At 38.8% G+C, this 22,070-nt stretch overlaps 1 protein-coding gene across 3 annotated transcripts; it reads right to left on the minus strand.

The window, feature by feature from the left end:
• Positions 1-1,823: 1,823 nt before the first annotated feature.
• Positions 1,824-15,064, minus strand: brd2a (bromodomain containing 2a). Of its 3 annotated transcripts, none has more exons than XM_056268335.1 (12): positions 14,484-15,064; positions 9,742-10,036; positions 9,459-9,596; positions 9,136-9,280; positions 8,385-8,584; positions 7,780-8,244; positions 7,563-7,691; positions 6,693-6,926; positions 6,296-6,558; positions 5,879-6,204; positions 2,619-2,747; positions 1,824-2,532 (listed from the first exon to the last, which is right to left on the minus strand). In XM_056268335.1, the coding sequence occupies exons 2-12, from the start codon at positions 10,012-10,014 to the stop codon at positions 2,402-2,404; spliced, it is 2,433 nt and encodes an 810-aa protein (XP_056124310.1). In that variant the 5' UTR covers positions 10,015-10,036; positions 14,484-15,064; the 3' UTR covers positions 1,824-2,401. The 3 variants fall into 3 exon arrangements, with proteins under 3 accessions (XP_056124310.1, XP_056124309.1, XP_056124308.1); XM_056268334.1 differs by lacking the exon at positions 14,484-15,064 and adding an exon at positions 12,914-13,545 and having other exon boundaries at positions 6,705-6,926; XM_056268333.1 differs by lacking the exon at positions 14,484-15,064 and adding an exon at positions 12,914-13,545.
• Between the last annotated feature and the right edge of the window lie 7,006 nt (positions 15,065-22,070).

Genomic DNA, 22,070 nt, shown 5'->3' on the forward strand with positions numbered 1-22,070 from the left:
ACCTTAGAAACTGCTGAAGATCGTCCTCCATCGCAGACGCAGAGCTACAACAGTTAATTGTTACAGCTTTGTGCTGAGTGTGATCATGGAAGTTTGGCTTATTCTTCTATAAAAGTATAACATCTGTAAAGTGCGTACATCCAGATCACTCAAGTGATGCTGTGATACAAGCGCGAACCGCCGCGCAGAAGTCTCTCGCGAGAACACACTCACTCGCGAGAGAACACAACAGGTATCTTTACGAGGGAACGCAAATATCTTTGCGAGGGAACGCGAAACTTTTGCGTGGGAACGCAAATATCTTTGCGAGGGAACGCAAATATTTTTGCGAGGGAACGCAAAGTTTCTCGAGGGAACGCAAAAGTTTTGCGTGGGAACGCAAATATCTTTGCGAGGGAACGCAAATATCTTTGCGAGGGAACGCAAAGTTTCTCGGGGGAACGCAAAGTTTCTCGAGGGAACGCAAAAGTTTTGCGAGGGAACGCAAAAGATAAAAAAAAAAAAAAATTCTCCCATCCTAAATTTTTTCCACCACCACGTCCCTTTAGGGGCTCCGTAGTTTTTAAAGTTGCCTTGGAAACGAGCAGAATAAAATGAGTTTAAGTTTCTAAATATTTTGTTCAGTAAAAGTTTTTTTGGTAACACTTTATTTTACAGTGCCCTTGTTGTTATGTTGTTACTATAGTAAAAACAGTAACCTATACATAATTGCATGCAACTAACCCTCAACCAAACCCTACCCTAACCCTATAGTAACTACATGTAGTTAATAAATATTACTCAGTACTTAAATATATAATTACACTGTAACACTGACACCTTAAAATAAAGTGTAAACATTTTTTAAATGGTTTTAAATAATTATAATATCCCTGGATTCAATACATATTCCAATGAAGTTCATATAGAAAAATGCTAATGAAATGGTATGGTCCTAAAGAAAACACACTCAAGCACAAGATTTTGTTTTAAGAACATCTCACCCTCTTTATTAATGTGACATTTATCAGATGAGAATAATGGTCGCATGAAGCATCTGTTGAGATGATGCTTATAGCTTGAGGTTTCATTTCGTTATATTTTGCTTTTGTTTTCTTAAAAAAAAAACAAAAAAAAACAATGAGCTGTGGAAAAAACCAGCCACAATACTAAACAGAAGAGCTGAAGACAGGAGTAAAGAAAGAAAAAAAAGCGCAGGAAACAGAAATCAGGTCATATTGACAGATGCAAGCTGCGAGGTCATGAAACTTACATATGTACAAATTTTGTAAGAAAAAAAAACATTTCAAATTGTTTTGTTGTTGTGTAACTGCATGTGCTGATACCGAAACTACATTTCCAAGCATTACATTTCTGAATGAGGGTCATTATGTTAAAACTATAAATTGTGCATTCATTCTCTGGGCAAATAATAATAAACACACTAAAACAAAACAAATAAAACCAGACTAAAACTCAAAAACCAAGATTTACAAAACAGTATTCATATCAACACCTAATTAAGCAGCTGTGTCATTCTGATAGTGCATCCAAGACTCTGTCCTGCCCTAGAAATCGTGACCGAAACCACATGAACGGAAAAATAATTTATGCATCCAGAAAAACAAATGCTCATAGCCCAGCTGAATTCAGAGCACGATTCTGTTTGTTTAATGCAGATTTGAACCCATTCATTTGACCATGGGGAATAAAGCAGGCTGGATGGAGGTGAGATCAGATTCAAGTTTTAAGACGCCACTAAAGCCAGCGAACAGAGACGGATGACGTGATTCCATGTTCTAACTTCAGGGTGTACAGATGCCATTTGAATAGGTGGAGCTTTGTTTTGTCATTCAAATGCACAACCAAGCGGCCACGCATTCATGTATGTGCAAGGGTGGGCGGGAAAACCACTGGATTCAATGGCACGAGTACACATCACACACTCGCTCATGCAAACAAAAGTGACAGTTTCCAATCCAAGCCTTTTGTTTTCTTTAGTACAAACAACTAATAGATCACACAAGAGGGAGAGAAAAAATAAAAAGCAACAAAATATTCACAAAAGAAAAAGTCAGATGTTTGTTTTCTTCCCTACCAGGGAATTGCTTAAAATTCTTCTTTATAAAAGAAAAATAGATATTTATATATCTTTGTACATTTATATACACAAGGTAAAGAAGGATGGACTAACGGAAATGAGTCCAGATTAGACGACGATGCCCATGTCTGCTTTTCCATCAGTTCCTTCTCCGTCCAACATTTCCCAGAATTCTCTTTGACCTCACATTGCTTCTATACATCTAAAGAGAAAGCCTGCTCTTCCTTATTCATATTCCTCTGTTCCACTAGTTATTGTTATTTAGAGCAGGAGATCTATTCTATTCTGGGATGGAGTGCGTGTCTGTTCCTTTTGATTGGTTCAGCCTGAGTCTGATTCACTGGTGTCAGAGGATGAGGAAGAGGATGACGATGAGGAGGAGTCTGAGCTGGAACTGCTGGCGCTGAGACGAGAAGCCATGGCATTGGGTTCCACCGCAGTGGGCTTCTCCACTGAAAGAGAAAGAGAGAGAGATCATTTCATTTAATCTGTCTTAACCTGGTTCTGATTGATCGTCTGTGAGAAACTCAGTCCCTACCTTTGTTTTTCTGTGGTTTCTTGCCGGAGTTAAGCTGGCCGCTGACGTCCTGCAGTCTTTTCTCCAGCTCTCTCTTCTTCTCCAGAGTCAACTCCTCACGAGATTTACCCGCAGCACCTTTGACTGCCACTGGAAAACACACAACGCACATTTGGTCAAATTTAAGTCATTTATAGTATTTTATCTAGAAAAGATGCATGTTATATGACATAATCAGACAAGGGAGTCTCTACCTGGACAAGAGGCTAACATTTTCAATCAAAGATACAATAAAAGTAAATGAGTAGGGAAATAGCATTTAAAAAAAACTAACATTTCTATTTTTATTTAGGTGGCTATTTATTAGTCATACATGGAAATGCATCAGTTAAACCACTTAACCTCTTCCACTCTGATCGCCCGTGGGCGGGCAAAAGAGCTACGTCATTATATTTAAACTTAATTTTTTTTATGTTTCTGGAGATACTATAACCCCATATATAGTATCATTTTAAATCTTAAAATCTCATCTTTACACAGAATACAATTATATGTGTGTATATGGAACACAAATAATTAATATAAAGCTTTAAAAAACAATCGTCACAAAATCGCTCCTCCCCCAAAATGGCGATGCAGATTTGTAAATATGAATATGTATTTTTTTATGTATCTCACAAAACAGAAAAATCATATCAAAAGAAAGCTCTCATTCTCAGAAATGTGACTATGTAGTTTGTTTTATTGTTTTAACATCATAGTTCACATTATCTCCACAAGAATCGGGCAGTAAAATATGATTTCTGTGAATAAACAAAGACAAACGTCTCATTTCTACTTCGATTACAGGTGCTCTAAGCTAAAATCAGCCACAAACTCTATATCATCTTTTACCTTAGGATGTTATCTTTCAAATGAGCCCATTTGTACTTTTCTGTGAGCTCCTCTTGGTAAATAATCCACTTATGTCGCGGATGTCCAGAACACAAAACGCGCTCGACAGGAGAAACACGCGATCTACACATCATCATCAAACCGTGCAAGCGTCCTCTAATCATGACGATGAAATACAAATCAGGCACGTGTTCAAAGCTGAGGCTGTCAGCTTTCCAATCACATGTCAATCATTTATCTAGTCCAATCACATGCTGAATCAGCCAACGAATCAGTGGAGTAGGTGGGCGGGATCACGACCGGCTTTTGTCATGGCTTTAGTACATCACGACGTGATGATAGGCGCGACTCGCGCGCGAGTAGATAGTAACAAGTGAATGACAAGCGACGAAGACGACTGACAGAAAATTATTGGATATATATTTGTATTTCTCGAGCGTTTTGATAAAAAAATGGCATCTGGAGAGGGAAAAGCAGCTAAAAAGGTGTTCTCTTGCGTTGAAGCAATAGAAGAGCTTGAAAGAGAAAGTGACGGTGCATCGTGTAGCGTGCATCTTAGGGCTAACGTTATCTAGGTCTACTTTCATATTTCTATAGTCTCTCATTTTTATTTATGTTTCAATTTGTACAAGTGGTGTGTTTTAGACCACATAAATTCTACAAGACAGTTTTTTAAGTGATTAGTGTCTCCTGAAAGGAGAATAGCCTACATTTGTTGTGCTTTTATTTACAAAACACAAATGTTACTTGGTCTCATTCCTTTATACCATTTTGCATTAAACCTGAATGAAAATGAAGAAAATCAATCGATAATTAAGTAAAGTAGGATTTTTGGGGTAGTATTAGTAAAAAAAAAAAAAAAAAAAAAAAAATTGCATTTGAGTATTAGAAAAATCCAAAGGACACATATATGCACTAAAAATGATACTTTACCTCCCTTCGGTTATATTTGAATAACTCTTGCTCAGAATGTCATAGAGAAAAAATCTTTTTTTCTGGTGGATACTGCCACCTAGTATAGTCAAACAATATAATCAGCAGGTCCCCAGAGCAAACAGTACCTGAATCACAGATTTTCAAAGACAGGATTCTATAAAAAAATAAAATAAAAGTCCTATTTTTTTAATGTTTATCGTAATATTTTAAAAGCATACAATGCTATTTATGAAGTTTTGCAATCTAATTTAATAAATCTGAAGGGTTTTCTGTACAATGACACTAGCTTTTTAAATTTCCTACACTGTATGTGTCTAGGGTGAATATTTAAACTTGGGTGTGTTAAATTCAGGCGGAATTCCAAAATATGCCTTAGAGTGGAAGAGGTTAATTGGCAGTCTTTTTGAGAGAATCAGCATCTGTGTGATTTTGTTCACACAAATGTTAGTTCACTCCAGTGAACAAAATCTACTAACTGTCAATTTATGTTTGCAGTGGGTTTGATTCCAAGGGAGTGCATGAACCGATTAAATGTATTGCTTGACTACAGTCGTTTTGACTAAAAGCATCTGCCAAATGCATCATTCCCCCATTTCTGTCCATATATCATTTGCTAGTGCTACCATTAAGTTATATAAAATATAAATTAAAAAATAAAATATAAAAAAGCCTGCATATACTCCCATCTAGAAAAGAGCCAATATTAACTTAATAAATAAAAATCTGTAGTGTATAATTAATACTTTTATTCCGCAAAGACAAAAGATTTTTTTCAAATAAATGTTCTTTTGGATTTTCTATTCAAACGATCCTGAAAAACATTTCCACAAAATTTCTGAAACAAATCACAGTATCCACAAAAATATTCAGCAGCCCAAATAGTTTCAACATTGATAATAATAATAAATGTTACTAGAGCAGCAAATCGGCATATTAAAATTATATCCGAAGGATCATGTGACACTGAAGACTGGAGTTATGATGCAGAAAAATCAACTTTGCATCACAGGAATAAATTACATTTTAAAACATATTCATATTCATCGTATTTTTAATCAAATAAATGCAACCTTGGTGAGCATAAGGGATTTTCAAACATGTTTGAACGGTAGTGTATTTTTCTTTCTTTTTTTCCTCATGCCAAGTAATTATTCAACAGTGTACCTATATTGACACAAGAGTCACATGGGAGATGACTCCACATCAGTAAAGGAATGAAAGAACAGCTTTGTGTTTGTTCACAGAAGGGTAAAGAGCAGAAGACTCTACCTGTGGAGTGTGCTGAATAAAACCAGGCAAGGTGGGGCTACACAAAGCATTATGGGTTAAAGTCTAGCTTCAGATTCCCATTAGCTTCTCAAGAGCACACATTCATTTTTCAGAGGAAGCTAATATCATTTCTTACAAACCAACTATACTATAAATCCTATTTAAATGAAATGTGCTCTTACCATAAGGTTTCCGTGGTTTCTTTCGTAAACACATCATGACGTAGCGCTCTAGTTCCCGTAGCGTGGACGGTTTGAGCGTCTCAAAGTCGATCTCGATCTCCTCTGGGTTGGTGTCCCGCAGCGAGGGCTCTCGTGATTGGATGATGTGGACCACACGGCCCAGTTTCTCGCCCGGCAGCCTGTTGATGTCCAGACTGAGCTGGCGCTTCTCGTCGTAGCTCATGGGGCTGGTTTCCTCCTCTTCCTCAGAGTCGTAGTGTGGCGTAAGACCACCGTGGCTCACGGGTAGGGAGTTAAACGATGCGGCTTGAGATTTCTTTGAAGATCTAAGGGAAACATGAGAAAGAATAAGATAGGTTTGTTTATGTTGCTGATTTATAAATTAGCAACTGTGTAAATCAGTAAGTGGAGACGTACTTGCTCTTGTTGCTCTTCTTACTGGAGCTCTTCTTGCCCTGAGTAGAGGTCGCTGCTTTGCTGTTGCTCTTGCTCTTTGGTGTCTTGGACAGTTTTGGTGTTTTCGCCGGCCGAATGACTACCTCATCCTCAATCATGCTCCTGGCCCGCTTGTGTTTTTCCGGCTTCTTCTTTTTCTTCTTGTCTTTCTTTTCTTTCTTCTTCTTGGGCTTGATGATGGGCGTAGAGGACAGCGCGGCCAGCTGCTCGTGCACCGCCCTCAACTGCAGACAAGCGAGTGAATGAGTGTCACTGTGTGTCTATACCCACGGCCACTGCAGCTCTCAGTAAACGTACAAATACGTCAAATCTGTCAGTGCCGATTTAGCGAACTTTGTTGGAATAGTTCAGTCGCTACCTGTGTACACACCTGTTCCTGAAGCTGGGCCAGGCGATGCGCTCTCTCCTCCTCACTGTCAGAGCTCGGGCTGCTCTCGCTCTCACTCTCACTGCTCACGTCACTCTCTGACGACGAGGAGGAAGAGGAGGAGGAAGAGGAGGAGTGACCGCCCAGGCCGCCGCCCAGGGACGCAGGTGGGAGGGAATCCAGGGGCTCGTCAGGCATCTTGGCGAAGCGGAACTCGAAGACATCCTGAAACAGAGAGATGACCATTTTAATATCCAACTTTGAACATGCTTACTTTGAGTGTAAAGAGAAGGAAAAAAAAGTTGGGCTGCATGATTAATGGTACTTAAATAGTTCTCACAATTTCAGCTTTGCTTGAAAAAGCAAGCATAATCATCTGCGATATTGGCCGACTGGTTATTTATCTTAACAACATTTTTTTATTTTGACATTTGTTATCTTGCATTGGTAACAAGCCTCCCACTAACTTTCATTCTTGGGGTTGACAGACGACAAAAGTAAATCTGCGAGCAAACCATCTCAGTGATGAACTGTAATAAATAAACTGTAATGTTTGCGATTGCTGAATAAATGCACTTATGCAACCTCTGTGCTACAATACAAAGTGTTTTTTGTTGTTTTAATAGAAAAACACACTAGCATAATTTGGAATTTTAAAGTTTCTTAAGGTTTTAATAATGTAGAGGGTGTGTTAATGTATCTGACAAGTATAATAAATCAGGAAACTATATCCCGAGTATGACTCGACGATCTCTTGATCTCATGAAAATACCAAAACTCTGATGAAATGAGAACAATCGTGATAAATAATTACAATTATAATTTTTCAGCAAAATAAACATGCTCGTGAAGCGTCCGTACCTGTAATTTTCGGGCCATGGACACCACATCATGATCTGGGGGATTGTACTTGTAACAATTTGAAAACATTAGCCTGATGTCAGCAGCAAACTGCAATGCATCCCGGTACTCCCGATGATCCATTTTCCTCTGCAAGATTGAGAAATACATGAAGATCTGATTGTGCACATGATGGCATTTTTAAACGGTTACGCATCTAAAACTCTTCGATGCGCACCTTTATAGTGCTCAGGTCCATGGGACACTTGATAATATCGTGATAGTCGTGCAGTCCCAGTAAGGAAACATCCACCGGCTTGTAGAAGGGCCAGGCGTAGGCTGTGTGCTTCTTCGACAGCAGCTCCTTGAGAATGGTGCTGCAGTAGCGTAACTGCTGGGTCAGCCTCCCACGCCGCACTGGCTGGTGTTGGTTCTGGGAGTCGGGCAAGTCTTTCCGTGGTGGCTTGATGGGCCTGCCACTGCCGCCACGTCTTGCCGGAACTTTGTCTCCAACCAGGCCTCCGCCAAGACCCAGGTTCAGGCCAAGGGACAGGCTCTGTTTGGGGTCTGCACTAAAAGCAGAGATGGTAAGCGGGGAGTCACCGCCGCCCAAGCCGAGACCCATGCCACCTATACCCATAGTGAGGGGCATGCCTGTGGTGGTGGGGGTGGTCGTGTCTGCCTTGCGCTTGACGCCCTTTTTCTATTGAAAAGATGGAGAGAGAAAGATTAGCTAAATTGCATCTAATATGCAAACAAGCACATTGGTATTCCAACTAGCTTATGCTGCATCTGAAAACTGTGTAGAAAACAGTTTGTTTTAGAAATAAGTGGTGTTCTTACCTTTGCAGTAGGTTGAGTAGGTGGCAGGCTTAGCAGTGCAGGGGTGCTGTGTGAAGTCGGAAGCAAAGTCTTGGTTATAAGCATCTGCGGTGGGGTGGACAGGACCGAGTCGGGGGTGTCTGGAGTGGGAGGGGAGTAGGACGACTGGGATACAGAAGATATAGCTGGGACCTGATGAGCTGTCGTGAATCCACCGGAAACTAAAAGTGAGATGGGGAAAAAACGCATAAGCAACAAGGCAGACAAACAGCCAATAAATACCAGGACCAATTGATTTTCAAACAAATCATTTATAGTAAAATTTTTATGATCCTTATTGATTATTTAAAAAAAAGCAGTTTCTATTTGAATAAATCTTGTAGAACGGAGCATCACTAGAAACAGAAATAAACATGTAAAATGTATTGTATAACATTTATTTAATTATATATATATATATATATATATACATACATACATACACGTCAAATATAGTTTTTATTAGTATTAAAAATTATAAATATAGAATTATTATAAAAGAATACTTTTATTAATAATATAGTTTTATATTTTAAATACACACATAGAAATACACACGTATAAGTATATATATATATATATATATATATGTATATGTGTATATATATATATATATATATATATATGATACACATACATACACATGTCCAGGTAGATATAAAGATTTAACCACACAATCATGTCAGCTCAGTTTATTCAGGGTCATCCTATATTTTTCTCAGCTTGTTCTTACTTGATCTCTGGCCTTTTTTAATTTTGCCCGGTTTGACCCTCGGGACAGGTGAGGGAATCTCTTCTTCCTCCTGGGGCATCTGTGCTACCTTCTGCAGGAAAGCCTTCTCCAGAGACTGGGCCATCAGGACGATGTCATCTGTTGGCTATAATAAACAGAAGACCTTTAGATCACATGGCAGTCTCTAGACAACCCTACTGATGCACCATAACAGGCTGGGGAGCTGAGCCACATGATGGAACAACAAAATAACTTCAAGCTCTGAAAAAACAAGGTTGAGCACTAAAAGAAGGTTTTAACTAAACATAAATGAACTGACTGACCTTGTTGTAGATGTAGCAGTTGGTGAACATGGTGTTGAAATCCTGCATGCACTCATTGGCACTGCGGTAAAAATTGTTCTCTAGTCTTTTCTTGATGGTCCCCATGTCCATGGGCTGCTTAATGATGTTATAATAATCCTGCGTGAGAGATGAGCCAAAGCTTGTGTTTAGACTCATTACTTGCCAACTTGTTAAATATTTAAAATCAGAACTAAATAACACGTCGTAGGGTCTGAGAAACATCCCCCCCAAACAGTCCAATCTGGAACAAGAACAAACTTACAGGGAGGTTGAGCTTGGAAGCGTCCACTGGCTCATGGAAAGGCCAGGCGAAGTGATGCCTCCACAGGGTTTTCTGTAAAGCCTTCTGGAGGAACTGCAGTTGGTTAGTCATGCGGCCCTGTCGATTGGGGTCCCGTACAGGAGGTTGAGGGGGTCCGGATTGGGGTACCTGGGGCAGAGCAGGTCCTTCAAACCCTTCATACAGCAGCGACGGCTTGCGGATGCGCTTGCCGGGTCCGGAGATGGTCTGATCCATCATTATGACCCCCTGCATGCCGTCGCCCCCGCCCAAAGAGCTGTGGAGAACAGGAACATGAGGGTCAGTCGTGTAGCGAAGAGCCAGTAGAGAACATTTCAGCCTGGTTTCAGACAGGGCTTAGATTAAGCCAAGAGTAGGCCTTAGTTAAATTAGGATATTTAAATAACTTTTATAAACAAGCCTTAGAATCTTGAGACAAAACAACGTCACTGACATATTTTTAAGATATGTCAGTGTAAGCTGCTTTTAGTTAAGACAACTCAAACATGCATTTTGGTCTGGGACTAGGCTTAAGCCTCGTCTGTGAAACCAGGCAATAGAGACAATCAAATATTACATATCAAATATTGGATTATTGTTTTATACCCAGACACATTTTAACTATAGAGACAGAACGACGGACAACTTAGTGATTTAATTAAATGAAATATGAGTCAACAATCACAGTACAGTCATCATGACTCAAACTCTCGACTAATCATGTTTTGCTTATGTGCATCGAGCATGAAAACACAATTGCCCCTTCCAGCACTTCATCTGTCCGGGCATGAGTGAGTTATGCTACGACTCATTCCAAACCGATACGCCACAGTCCAACTGGAAACTGGTGGCGTGACCTTAAATAGACTTAACCCAGATCAGGTCATATTTGTTTTTATCTGAGGAATTAGCCAATGAGAGTGCAGCTTTCAAAACAAAGTTTAAAGCACAAATCAATTATTCCTGTTGGCCTAATATTACTATTAATTCACAATGATTTATTTAACGGCAAGTAAATATAACAATTCTCTGCCAAGCGAGGACAATTAACCCACAACGGTATTAACAAATTTATTTTTGATTTTATGTACATTTAATGCTCATTATAAAATGAGCATCCATACATGAATGCTGTCATTACGATTGTGGAGGTCAAGCCAGTTTAAAAAACAGAAACGAATACGAATTATCATGAGCTCATGTATACAGGAATGTATTCCTAGTGGGCATTTAAATGCCATTGATAAGTCCACAATTTGTTCATGTAAAACTGCACTACCCTCACTAATTTTTTATAAATGTGCTTTTTATAACCTGACAGTATAAAGAATTTCACTTCCTCCATGAGACTTACCTTCTCAGGCCTGTTCAACACCTTAAAATAGGCAAGTTGACAGCACCCAATCCTTTATCACAAGTGCCATATTAAATGCTCTTTGGATTCATTTATTTGGGACTGCTCAGACAACACACGATGAGGCAATATTTGTAAAAACGTTGCAGCTGTAATGTGATTATAATATTAAACTAAAAAACAAAACAGTTAAGGTGGGTGTTCAACTGTTTCTGCAGAATGTAGTTCTCATGCCTTCCAGCCAGGATCTGTAAGTGAAGGTTTGCATTCTTGCCCCAGTATGGACTCTTAAGTGAAATTTAACAAACTGAATAAAACAGAATGCAGACATGCTGCTTCTAAATAACCTTTGAATAAAACTACCACAAAATAGCTAGATACATTTACAACTTTATACATATTTAGTCATTCTGATAAAACCTTAAACAACTTTAAATTTAATAATTTAATGTTTTAATGTACAATATAAACACTGCTAAATGATACAAAAATCACAAACAGTTGACATTGAAAGCGTTTTATTTTCAGTCAAGTAAAATGTTGGCTTACAAACAATGTTTGGAAAAACAAAAACAAATGTCTAATTATTCTGGCCCTTATACAGCATGCTGGTTGGGAGGGGCAGATGGCGGGATTCATGGGGCTCGTTTAACCACGCGCGTTGCTAAGCAACAAAAAGCGAAACAACTCCATAAATTCAGTGCTGTGCCATTAGATTTCACAAATCAATGACACCCGACACCAAAAGAAGGCGTGAGGTGATCAAATAGGTTTGAGCAGAACTGCAGCCTTCACGCGTGTAAAATGTTGACAAAAGTCCACGTGGTGTGAGGCGGAAGCTCAACTTTTAAGTTGAGTTTCAGAATGACTAAAACGTGAAGGAAAAAAAACGAAAATTTGTTAACATGCGATCCTCAAAGTAAATCCACAAAACATTCAAACTAATATAAGATGCGGCAAAACAACTCACAAAAGACCTGATAAATAAATTATTTGTTCTAGTCAAGGCACCGCCTAATATGACCTAACGTTACATCAATACATAGAATAACAGAAATATATCCCATTGAAATACCATATCGATCATAACAAGCATTTCCATTAAGCCAGACAGCATTTCATGTAACGTTAATCTACCGATTCACAGCCACATGTTCACTGTAACGTTAACGCACTCGCGGAAGAAATGACCGATGCATCATAATAAAAGCAGTGGATATTCAACACACTCCCGAGACGTAATAACCCAAAACACATTTACCGGTATAATATTTTTTTGTAGCGTGTCCGCAACCTCTATGACCAATAAAAATATACCGGTCGCTGTTAGCATTAGCTTACCATGCTAATTTCACGTTCGCATTAGGACTTCATGTTTTCGACATACGTTAACGACATAAGTTATACAATTCAAACAATCTCACATATGAAAATGCGGTTGCATTACTCAATTTTGGCAGTCTGAACACCGACAAATTTGTCAATAAACAAACTGCCCGTCTCATTGAACGAAAACGCGCATGCGCACTAAACGCGAGCAGCTGTCCGTTAAAAAAAAACAGACTTTAAAACTTTAAGACCAGTGGCGAACTGACGTTGAAAAAAAATTAAAGTCTCTGCAACACCACTGCCTTTAGAAAGTGCAAGTCAATGGAGTCGTATTACTCCGGTATATAGTTATAGTGACAGGACGCAAGTGATTAAAATAAAATAATTCCGAAAGATGCCGAATTATGACAATAATCCAAACAACATTTTCGTTCACAGAACAAGTGCAATGTCATTTACTCCAACCGGTACCTGTCAAAGGGCGGGCTAAAGGCCGTCTCCATCGGGATGGATCCGGATTCGGTTTAAGAACCGGTTTCGTTCGAATATCCGAGTTTCGCGGCCTTGTTTTTCTGACTTCCTCTATCCTCCAGCGCAGAGCTACAATGAAATGGCGAGGCTGAGGCTCCGCCCGACTTTTTATAAACCCATCGACGGCTCCATTGGCTGATGTAACGCCATTCGTATACGCCTACGCGTATTCTATAGGCCACTCAACCTGTCTGTCAAATAGGCCACGCCCGCGCATCCCCCGGAGCACGATTTGTGGATTTAAATCATATTTCGCAAATAAAACACTTTTCTAGGCAACACCGCTACTATAACCAACATACAGTGAAACATTTAAGCGAATAGTTTACAACACCTAAGGTTGCGCTACCATTTCCAGAAATACTGCGTTTCTCAAGAGTTGAGTGTTACGTCAACAGACTTCGCTGATAGGTCCTCCAAAACTAAGGCGCGTTTACCCAGGGCAGGTTGGAAATACGCCATTGGTTCACCAGATTAGTCACGCGTAACAGACAAATGCGGCACATACACGTACGGTACAGATCACCTCGCCTTGCACTGTTGCACATAGACTGCCTGGGGAAAAAAAATCAACAAAAATACTAAGTTACATAAAAACTTAAACGTCTAAACGCAACCACGTGATAGTGCTTCGTCCCGAAAAAAAAAACGGAGAGGGAAAAAACAACCAGAGAATTGAACGCCAAAAACAATATTATACAATAATGTTTTAATCGTCCCATTGACGCAATGGAAAAAAATACCATACATCGATCTCAAACCCATACTAAAGCTGACAAGGCGATGTCCTTCTCTGTCGATTCAACATGGCCTACAAGGAGTGTCCTCCATAAATGACGCAGCAACTTTAGTCCTTCGAACGACGACCCGCAGTGGTTAACACACTATTAAAGGACCAAAATATATACAAAAAAACACACCAAATTAGACAGAAATTACCTAATGTTAGAATAACGTCGAGAATTTAAACACAATCCTGGAAAAAAAATAGCTATTGCGTTTAGGCCGACGTCGAGCTCTACCTACTACCACAGCCAAAATCATCAATAAAACTTAAAATACGTTTGATTCGCCCCATATTTTCTAGATGTTTTGATAAAAGCCAATCATCATTTAATAATATTGTCGAGGTTTCTAAATCAGCCGAATTACAATTTAGAGGACACTTAAACTACACTTATTTAAATATTCTCTTTCCAGAAGCCATTAACAATTGTTAGACGCCTAAAAGTAAATGTTCTGGCAAAAGAACCAGTATTTTAAAATGATCTTCAAATTAAAAAGAGTTTAGAACAACATATTTTTAGAAAAATGTACTGCCGCCCATCCCCCACTGCCAAGGTTACAGATTTGAAACAATGTCATACAATGTGGGAAACAAAAGTACAACACTAAAACAGGCCAAATTATTAGTTATCTATAAATTATTTACATTAAAACGCTTAATTTAAATTATTAATGTTTTACAACAACTAAATTTGGAAATAAATCCAAATATCTTAACATATACCTCTATCCAGATTAAGTGAACCTAAAACAAAAAGGAAAAAATGTCGAAATCCTCATTGTTGGAAAAATCCTGATTTTCTTCTTGTCTTCAGCCACGTTTCTTTATTCAACACATTTCCCTCAAACATGTCCGACTTCTTCTTCCCCATTCATTGGATCGAAGTGGGGGCAGGGAGAGTCATGTGATCACCCACACAACTACTCGCGTGGCTTAAACAGGTTTTGAACAGGAACTCCATAAAACACGTCTTCCTTTTAAATACATTGCATACAGAGAGCATTCCCTAGCGATTAAATACACGATATTAAAAAAATCCATACAATGTAAACGAGTAATTAGTCAGCAACGTTGATAAATCCAGAACAAAGAAGATATGGCTATCGTTGCTGCGCCATGATTGGATGGAGCAGATCACGTGTCTCAAAAACCACCGCGCCATCGCAAAAATTAAACCTGATTATTTTTCACCGAGATTATCTTCTTGGAAAATGTAATCCGATTCCTTTAGATTCCTTACAAATGCGCTGAATACTAGAATTCGGTTAAGTAAACGAACAGAAAAAAAAAAGTTTATTAGGAGCACGAGAAATCCACGTAATCAATAGCTTTCATCTCCCTTGAATGTAATCCTCTCTGCGCATGTGCAGTTTCATCTGACTCCCCTCCCCCTCGAAACATCACAGTGTCTGTGAGCTAAAATGGGAAACTTGTTTCTGTGACTAAATATTTTGACTGATTTCAAAATAGCTAAATTGAAACTGAAATAAGTTTGGAAACATTCAGTGCATCCTTTTAAGGTTCCAACTAAGGCGAACATTGAAAAAACAAACTTTAAATCTAATAAGCAACAGCTAATGCATGCTGGACTGTGATCACACTGCTGGTTTGTTGACTACATTATCCTGCTTACACAGCCACATCCCATGTTTTTTTTTACCAGGAAATGCTTTGTAAGATGCTGATAATTATTCCTTTATTCAGTAGATGTTCAACATTTATATATCAAACATGTTAAAATGTATTCGACCTAAATCCTAAATGTAGCCTAATTTAATTATTAGTTAACAAAATATCACTTTAAGAGGCTTACTTTTAAAAGAATACATTTGAATATTTGTCAGGTTACAGGTAGTTATTTGACTACGTTGTCCTATACCACAACATCTGTTAGAACAGCATGGCAAATGGGAAAGCACAAGCCTGGCCTGTCACTCGTCCCACGAAAGTGAGCGCAGACAACACTAACCCAGTCTGACTCAGCGTCACAAGGCAACTTGGCCAGCAGGGGAAACGGTTGCTATGGAGGCTCTCGCTCACACACTCTTTCTTTTTCCTAATAGCTGGCTGTTCTTGGCAATAGTGCTGAAGGAAAGCACACACTTTTACAGTCACTGCAATGCTTGATGGTTGGTTTTAGATGGGGAGGATGGTCATTGGTTTAGTTTTTTTTCAGTTCAGTCTTCTCTACTTCAAATAGTTTTACTGCATTGTGTTAACGTGCATTGTTTTAATGCCATAAAAATGAAATTACATTTTGAAAATGTATATAATCTAATTCTTATAATCTTATAAAAATAGTTCCCATTCTCTATTGATCCTTTCTACGTTCAAAAAGGGCCACAATGTAAGATTTAGATATTTGAATTGCATATAACATGATTGACAAATATGCATCACATTATTTACATATATTATATTGTTTATGTTAAAATTGTGTAATCCAAATGGATGGACATTTCATACGCATTTCAAATGCATAAGTCTTAAATTTAGGTCAAAATATTTTTGAGTGTATTCATTGCTGATTTAAGCAGCACAATAAGTAACTGTAATATGAAGCATACAACTTCATTTTAAAGAGCTCTTTTTCGGTATATAATCTTTTCCCCCTTAGAATCAGTTTCAGTTCTCCTTTTACTGGGCGTATCTGACACGGCAACGGCTGCTAAAGCCCATTCTTTGAGGTCTTATCTGTGAAAACCTCACTAGTCTTCTTATAATTGTAGAGCTATTAACAGTGATTCTCACGGCAATTTGCACTTCTATACTGAACTCAGACACAATGAATGTCAATGGCTCTACTCTGCACAGTTGTGAAGTGTTGGTATGCAGCACTATTGTTCCATTATCACAGAATATTGCAATAGAGAATCCACCAATTCCTTTGCAATCATGTGCGCTTCTGAAACCAGACTGGTTAATGTCCAGGAGGTTGTTCATTATGAAAGGTAGACTTGAGTTGAACACAACTCATTCAAATGTCTTAGCAGATATGTTGCTGAAAGGGAAGCACAACATCAATTCAAGCTGTTTGCAGTGCATCTTGAGCCAACCAAAGCTATCAAACAAACAGTTCTCAGCTTTCATCAGGCATTATACAATATATGTAATAGTTTTATTAAACATTATTACATTTTGCATTAGTCAGGAGCTACAGTGGTAAAAAAAAAAAAAAAAAAAAAAGAATTCAGAAGTAACTTAGTATAAGGTAAATTAACAGGAATTCACTTGATGTTATTATAAAGTTTTTCTGTTTACTCCTCTGTTGTGCTGTCTCTCTATTAAAAATCCCACGAGTGAGAGATTCTTTTTTTTTTGCTAAGAATAGTTCTTATTTGTGCAATGTCATCTATCAGAATGATGAACAAATAATTAATAAAAACTGAATTAGAGAAAACTAAATAAAATAACATAGAATAGCCTATACTTTTGGATAGCATTTTACTTTATTAAATATTTCAAATAAAAAACAGGCATTATCATATAATTGTTAAACACATCAACAAGAAGAGCAAGCAGCATATTGGAAAAAACAAAAGAAAAATAATACAATAAATAAATTAAAATTAAAATAAGAACAAAATATGTAAGTGTAACGCAATAATAAACTTCAGGGGGGTTTATTCATGCAAGTTCCCAGTAATTTAGAGAGTTTTAAGGATTGAAATCAAATTTCTATAACTATTTTTAAATGCCTAAAACATGGAGAAACTTCAAGAAATCTATATTTGTGTAAATAAAACTTTTTATTACACAAAATTTGCCACAGTCGGGAAATTTATTTTGTGTACAACAGTGACATCTAGTGTTTATGATGGTGAAAAACTGGAAAATTTAAAAATTCGAGCTTGTGTGTAAGTGTGTTGAGTAGAATCATTTCCACATCTTATTTATGATGTTTAGTTTTACGTAAAATAATTTTACGAGATAAACTATTTGTTTAATTTGTTGAGTAAGTGTTTATACAAATTTACAGTACATAATTTAATGTGGCGTACATTGTTGGCCCCATAGGATTACGTTTTTTTTTTCAAAAACAAATCTTTTTGTTAACTAGTACACCAATATCAGTAAAATAGCCGTTTTAAAGGTCATTCTGTAACGTTTTAGGTCTGAAGAATTTGATAAAGATGGAAAAAATTTCCATAATTAAGGTATTTATTATATAAAACAAACTTAAATAAATCCACAGGCAAAAATGGCAACGTAGCAGCATGTAGACACGGACATAAGATGTCAATACCTGACCGAGAACTGAAGGAGAAAGAGGAACTTAAATACACAATGATAATGAACTGATAACTAACAGCTGTGCTCGTTAAAGTCCCCGTGAACCGGAAGTTGCAATTTCCGAGAGAAACGGAATACTAAATGAGGCAAAATAGTGGGCGTGGCTTTTTTCCAACTAGCACCTGATTGGATCTAGAAAAGTAGGTGTTTTCATTCAGCCTGTCTACTGTCAGTTGGAGGGGCGTGGTTATGGATGTTAAGCAGACACCCAAACCGTAAAGCCTACGTCATGGGGCAAGGTCCTCCAATGCAGAGGGGAGGGGCATTTTCAAAATTTGATTAAAGATTACGAAGCCAAAAAAATTTTTTGTGTGGATTGACTTGCATGGATGAATTGTTCACCACAAAACGATCAATTTAGGCAAACAAAGTAAGTATGGTCAATTTTGATTTCATGGGGACTTTAAATGAATTTCCATGACAACAAATGACTGGAGGGAAACTATAGAACAAAGGAAACAACTGAAGAGAAACAAGCTAAAAGTCCATGAAAATTAAACTAACACTAACAGAACATGATAGAATGTCCCCACGCGACCTTCCGGAGGGCGGGGCCTCAGGAGGAGGACGAGGGTTCGGTAAAGAGCTGGAGATAGGTGATTATGGTGGTGGAAGAGACCAAGGCAGTGATGATGGTGGGAAGAGCCATGTAGGAGTGAATGGTGGAGGAGCCCATGGAGGCGGTGGATGGTGGAAAGATCCAAGGAGGAACGGACAGCCAACGAGATCCTAGAGCGACCCAGGAGATGGCCATGAGGAAAGCGACCCATGGTGGCAGTGATGGAGGAAGGATGGAGGAGGATCATATGAGCCCAACCGACAGCGATGACAGAGATGTACAGGCCCAGTCCGTGGAACCGAAAGACCCGGTGACTCCGAAGGACTGGGAGGCCAAGGAAGAGTCCAGGCGACGAGCGGCCGAGGTGAAGCCAGAGTGCCGGAGAACTTTAGCGATGATAGAGTGAGTGAGGACTGTGGCGGAGCCTGAGGGATGGAGCTCGACAGAGCCTTAGATGGATGGGGCGCAGGCTGGAAGTCTGTGGCGATGGTGGAGCAACGACTGACCAATGTGGAGACAGAAGGATGACGGTCCTGGGTGGAGCCGAGGGGGCGAGGAGCCAGGGCGGAGCAGATGGGTCGACGGGCCGAGGTGGAACTGAGGGCTCCAAGGGAAGAAGCAGAGCCCGGGACTCCTCATGCCAGGGCAGAAAGTGGGACCGGAAGCCCTAAGGCAGATCAGGGTTAATGGTGGAGCTGATGGTGAAGCTGAGGGACTGAAGGGAGTCAGTGGAGGCAGAGCTGAGAGAATGGCGGAGAGAGAGGAAGACTAGGTGTGGAAGCAGGCTCTGTGATGGATGGTGGCGATGGCAAATTAGGGCTGGACAGGACCAGCGGCTATGATGAAGACAGAGGTGATGAATATGCAGGAAGGGACCAGCAGCAGAGAAGGTTTGTGGGTGCACCAGGGTGGGAAGTACTACCTCTCCAGTTGATCAGCCATTCCTCCTCATAGCACTACCAATATTTGCACTGGCACGGATGTTGCGGAAGGCTCGCACACCTGGTCAGTCGCTCAGGCTTTGCGTCCAAGATGGACTTGGCAGCTGGCACTGGCTCTGTTGTGGGTATGGGCTTAGGCATAATATCTGCTGCAGGTAATGGCTGGGTCTCTCGGTCTGCAGGGGGCTCTGGCTCCTTATTTGCAGTAGACGTGGGCGCTGAGTCTGGCTCTGGGGTGGTGACGGATGTTGAATGGGGCTGGACGCTGGCGGCGGGATCCTCTTCTACTTTGCCCAGAGTAAAAGAAGATCCGTCAACCCACAGGGAAAAGTTGATGTACTGCAGCCAGCATCAAGCAGGAGTTTCCGCGTGGCATGACCAGCCAGATCTCTTCCAAACCGATACCAGAAACCCTCCATTAGCTAGATGCTGGCTGATTAACCTCTCCATACTCCTCCAGGTCTCTTCCTCCTTGAAAAAAAAAAAATTAAAATCATAGACCTGTTGGGCTTGGGAAACTCCCCATTGGAGTAATGTTAATGGACACAATCTCCATAGTAGGCCTATTCACTTTGTATGTTGGCTATTCAGTAACGTTTTAGGTCCGGTGCATTTGATAAAGCGTTAGGGTGACCAGACATCCTGTTTTTCCCGGGACAGTCCTGTATTTCAGCTATATTTTTAGTGTTCTAATTATTATGAAAAAAATCATGTTTTGTCCCATATTTCTTCATTCCTAAATAGTCTTTGCTAAAGGTGATCATATAAAAGTGAGTAGCAGTTTCTGTCACGTGAGAATAGCCTAATCAGGTAGCCAATTTAGTCATAGTATATCTTGGAGAACAAAATTACCATTGAATCACAATTCCTTATCGATAACTTAGCAGTTAGTGAAAGCGGGATATTAGAGAGTGCGGCGGAGGAGATCAAGTCAGACGCGAAGATGTCAAAGAATCATGCTGTCCATCCCATCCCGTTTTCCACCATGAGTAGGGGGAGACCGGGGACAGTTGCAACAGGGCATGGTTTCAACGTAATTTTTCTCCAATCAGAAACAAGCTAGAGTGATGACACTCACATTCCACATGCTCAATTGGATGCCCCCTCCTTGAAGAGAAAAATCAAGGAGATTCCTGAGCTGCTCCAGGATTTATTGAAGAAAAACTGTTTTTAAAGTATGAAAGTATTTATTTTCTTGAGCTTTGTTTTTGTTAAACTGTTGTCACTGTTTTGTGATTCAGCTCAAACTTATATGGTTTAAATGAGTGATATTTAACTTTAAGCTAGTATAGTTAGCATGCATCAAGGTCAATTGTTTAGCTAGCACATGAACTTTTATCATGGCTTACAGAAACGGGGACAGTTGCAACCGTACAATGCATAAATATAAAAACAGACCACATAGCAGTATTTTTTTTTTTAAACTTTTTTAAGTTTTTACTTAAATATAATATTGTTCATCAAGTTAGAGCAAGGGCAGGAGGTTTATGTTTATGTGTGTGTGTGTGTGTGAGAACGTGCGTGCACGCGTGCAGATGTCTGTGACCATGCATAACATATTGTTAAAATGAAAAATGATAATATAAAATATAGTTTTGAAATTTTTTTTTTACATGACAATAGGCTAAATAAAAGTTAATTGCCTTACAAATTGTTCCATTCTTCCTATATCACTAAAAGCCTGTATTTTATATCAATTTGAATATTTGACATCTGCACATAAGGCCTACTCATCTAGACAAATGTGTAATTGTCATCTAATCAAAGCTGATGAATAAATAACACTGTAATATTATTATAACTTGCATTTTTGATAATAATAATTTTGCTAACACTGAAATATATTGTAATATATTGTATTTGTAACATGTTGCAACCATCCCCAAACAATGTTCCAACTGTCAGTTGCAACATCTGATTCCTTATATTCAAATGCAAATTGTGAAAACTGTAGATTCTGTAATTATCTTTAAATTGTTTGAACTATTAACATACAGATGTAAATTTATTGTATAAACATTTGGTTTGTCTAATCCAAACGTCTCTAAGTAACAGAGCCAAATGCAAAAAATTTTGCAACTGTCCCCGGTCTCCCCCTAATCTGGTCACCCTATAAACTGTGTATTTATTATAAAAAACTAGTGATGGGCTATTTTGAAACACTTCATGAAGTTTCGATACCTTGCGAATCTTTTTCGAATCAGCATGTATCAATTAACTCGATATGGGATTTCAGTAAACGAGGCTTTGTTACGTCTTAACTGTTTATAACAGTCTATGGTTTTACTTGATCTTTGATCAGTTGTATACATTAGTCATTTTTTATTAGACATTAGTATAATTCAAAAGGAATGGGCTAATAGTTGTTAATTCTCTTATTGGCCTGTTTAGCTGAGAAGCCCTGAAAATTAAGAACACATATTATACACACACTTGATATCTAATCTTAATACATGATTAGTTAAATTAATTTGATAGATTTTTACTTTAAATAAAACATTTGCAGTGGGTTTTGTA

The sequence above is a fragment of the Rhinichthys klamathensis genome, unplaced genomic scaffold (assembly GCF_029890125.1).
Source record: "Rhinichthys klamathensis goyatoka isolate OS25496 unplaced genomic scaffold, OSU_Roscu_1.1 h1tg000271l_1, whole genome shotgun sequence".
In the NCBI taxonomy this organism is placed as follows: Eukaryota; Metazoa; Chordata; class Actinopteri; order Cypriniformes; family Leuciscidae; genus Rhinichthys; species Rhinichthys klamathensis.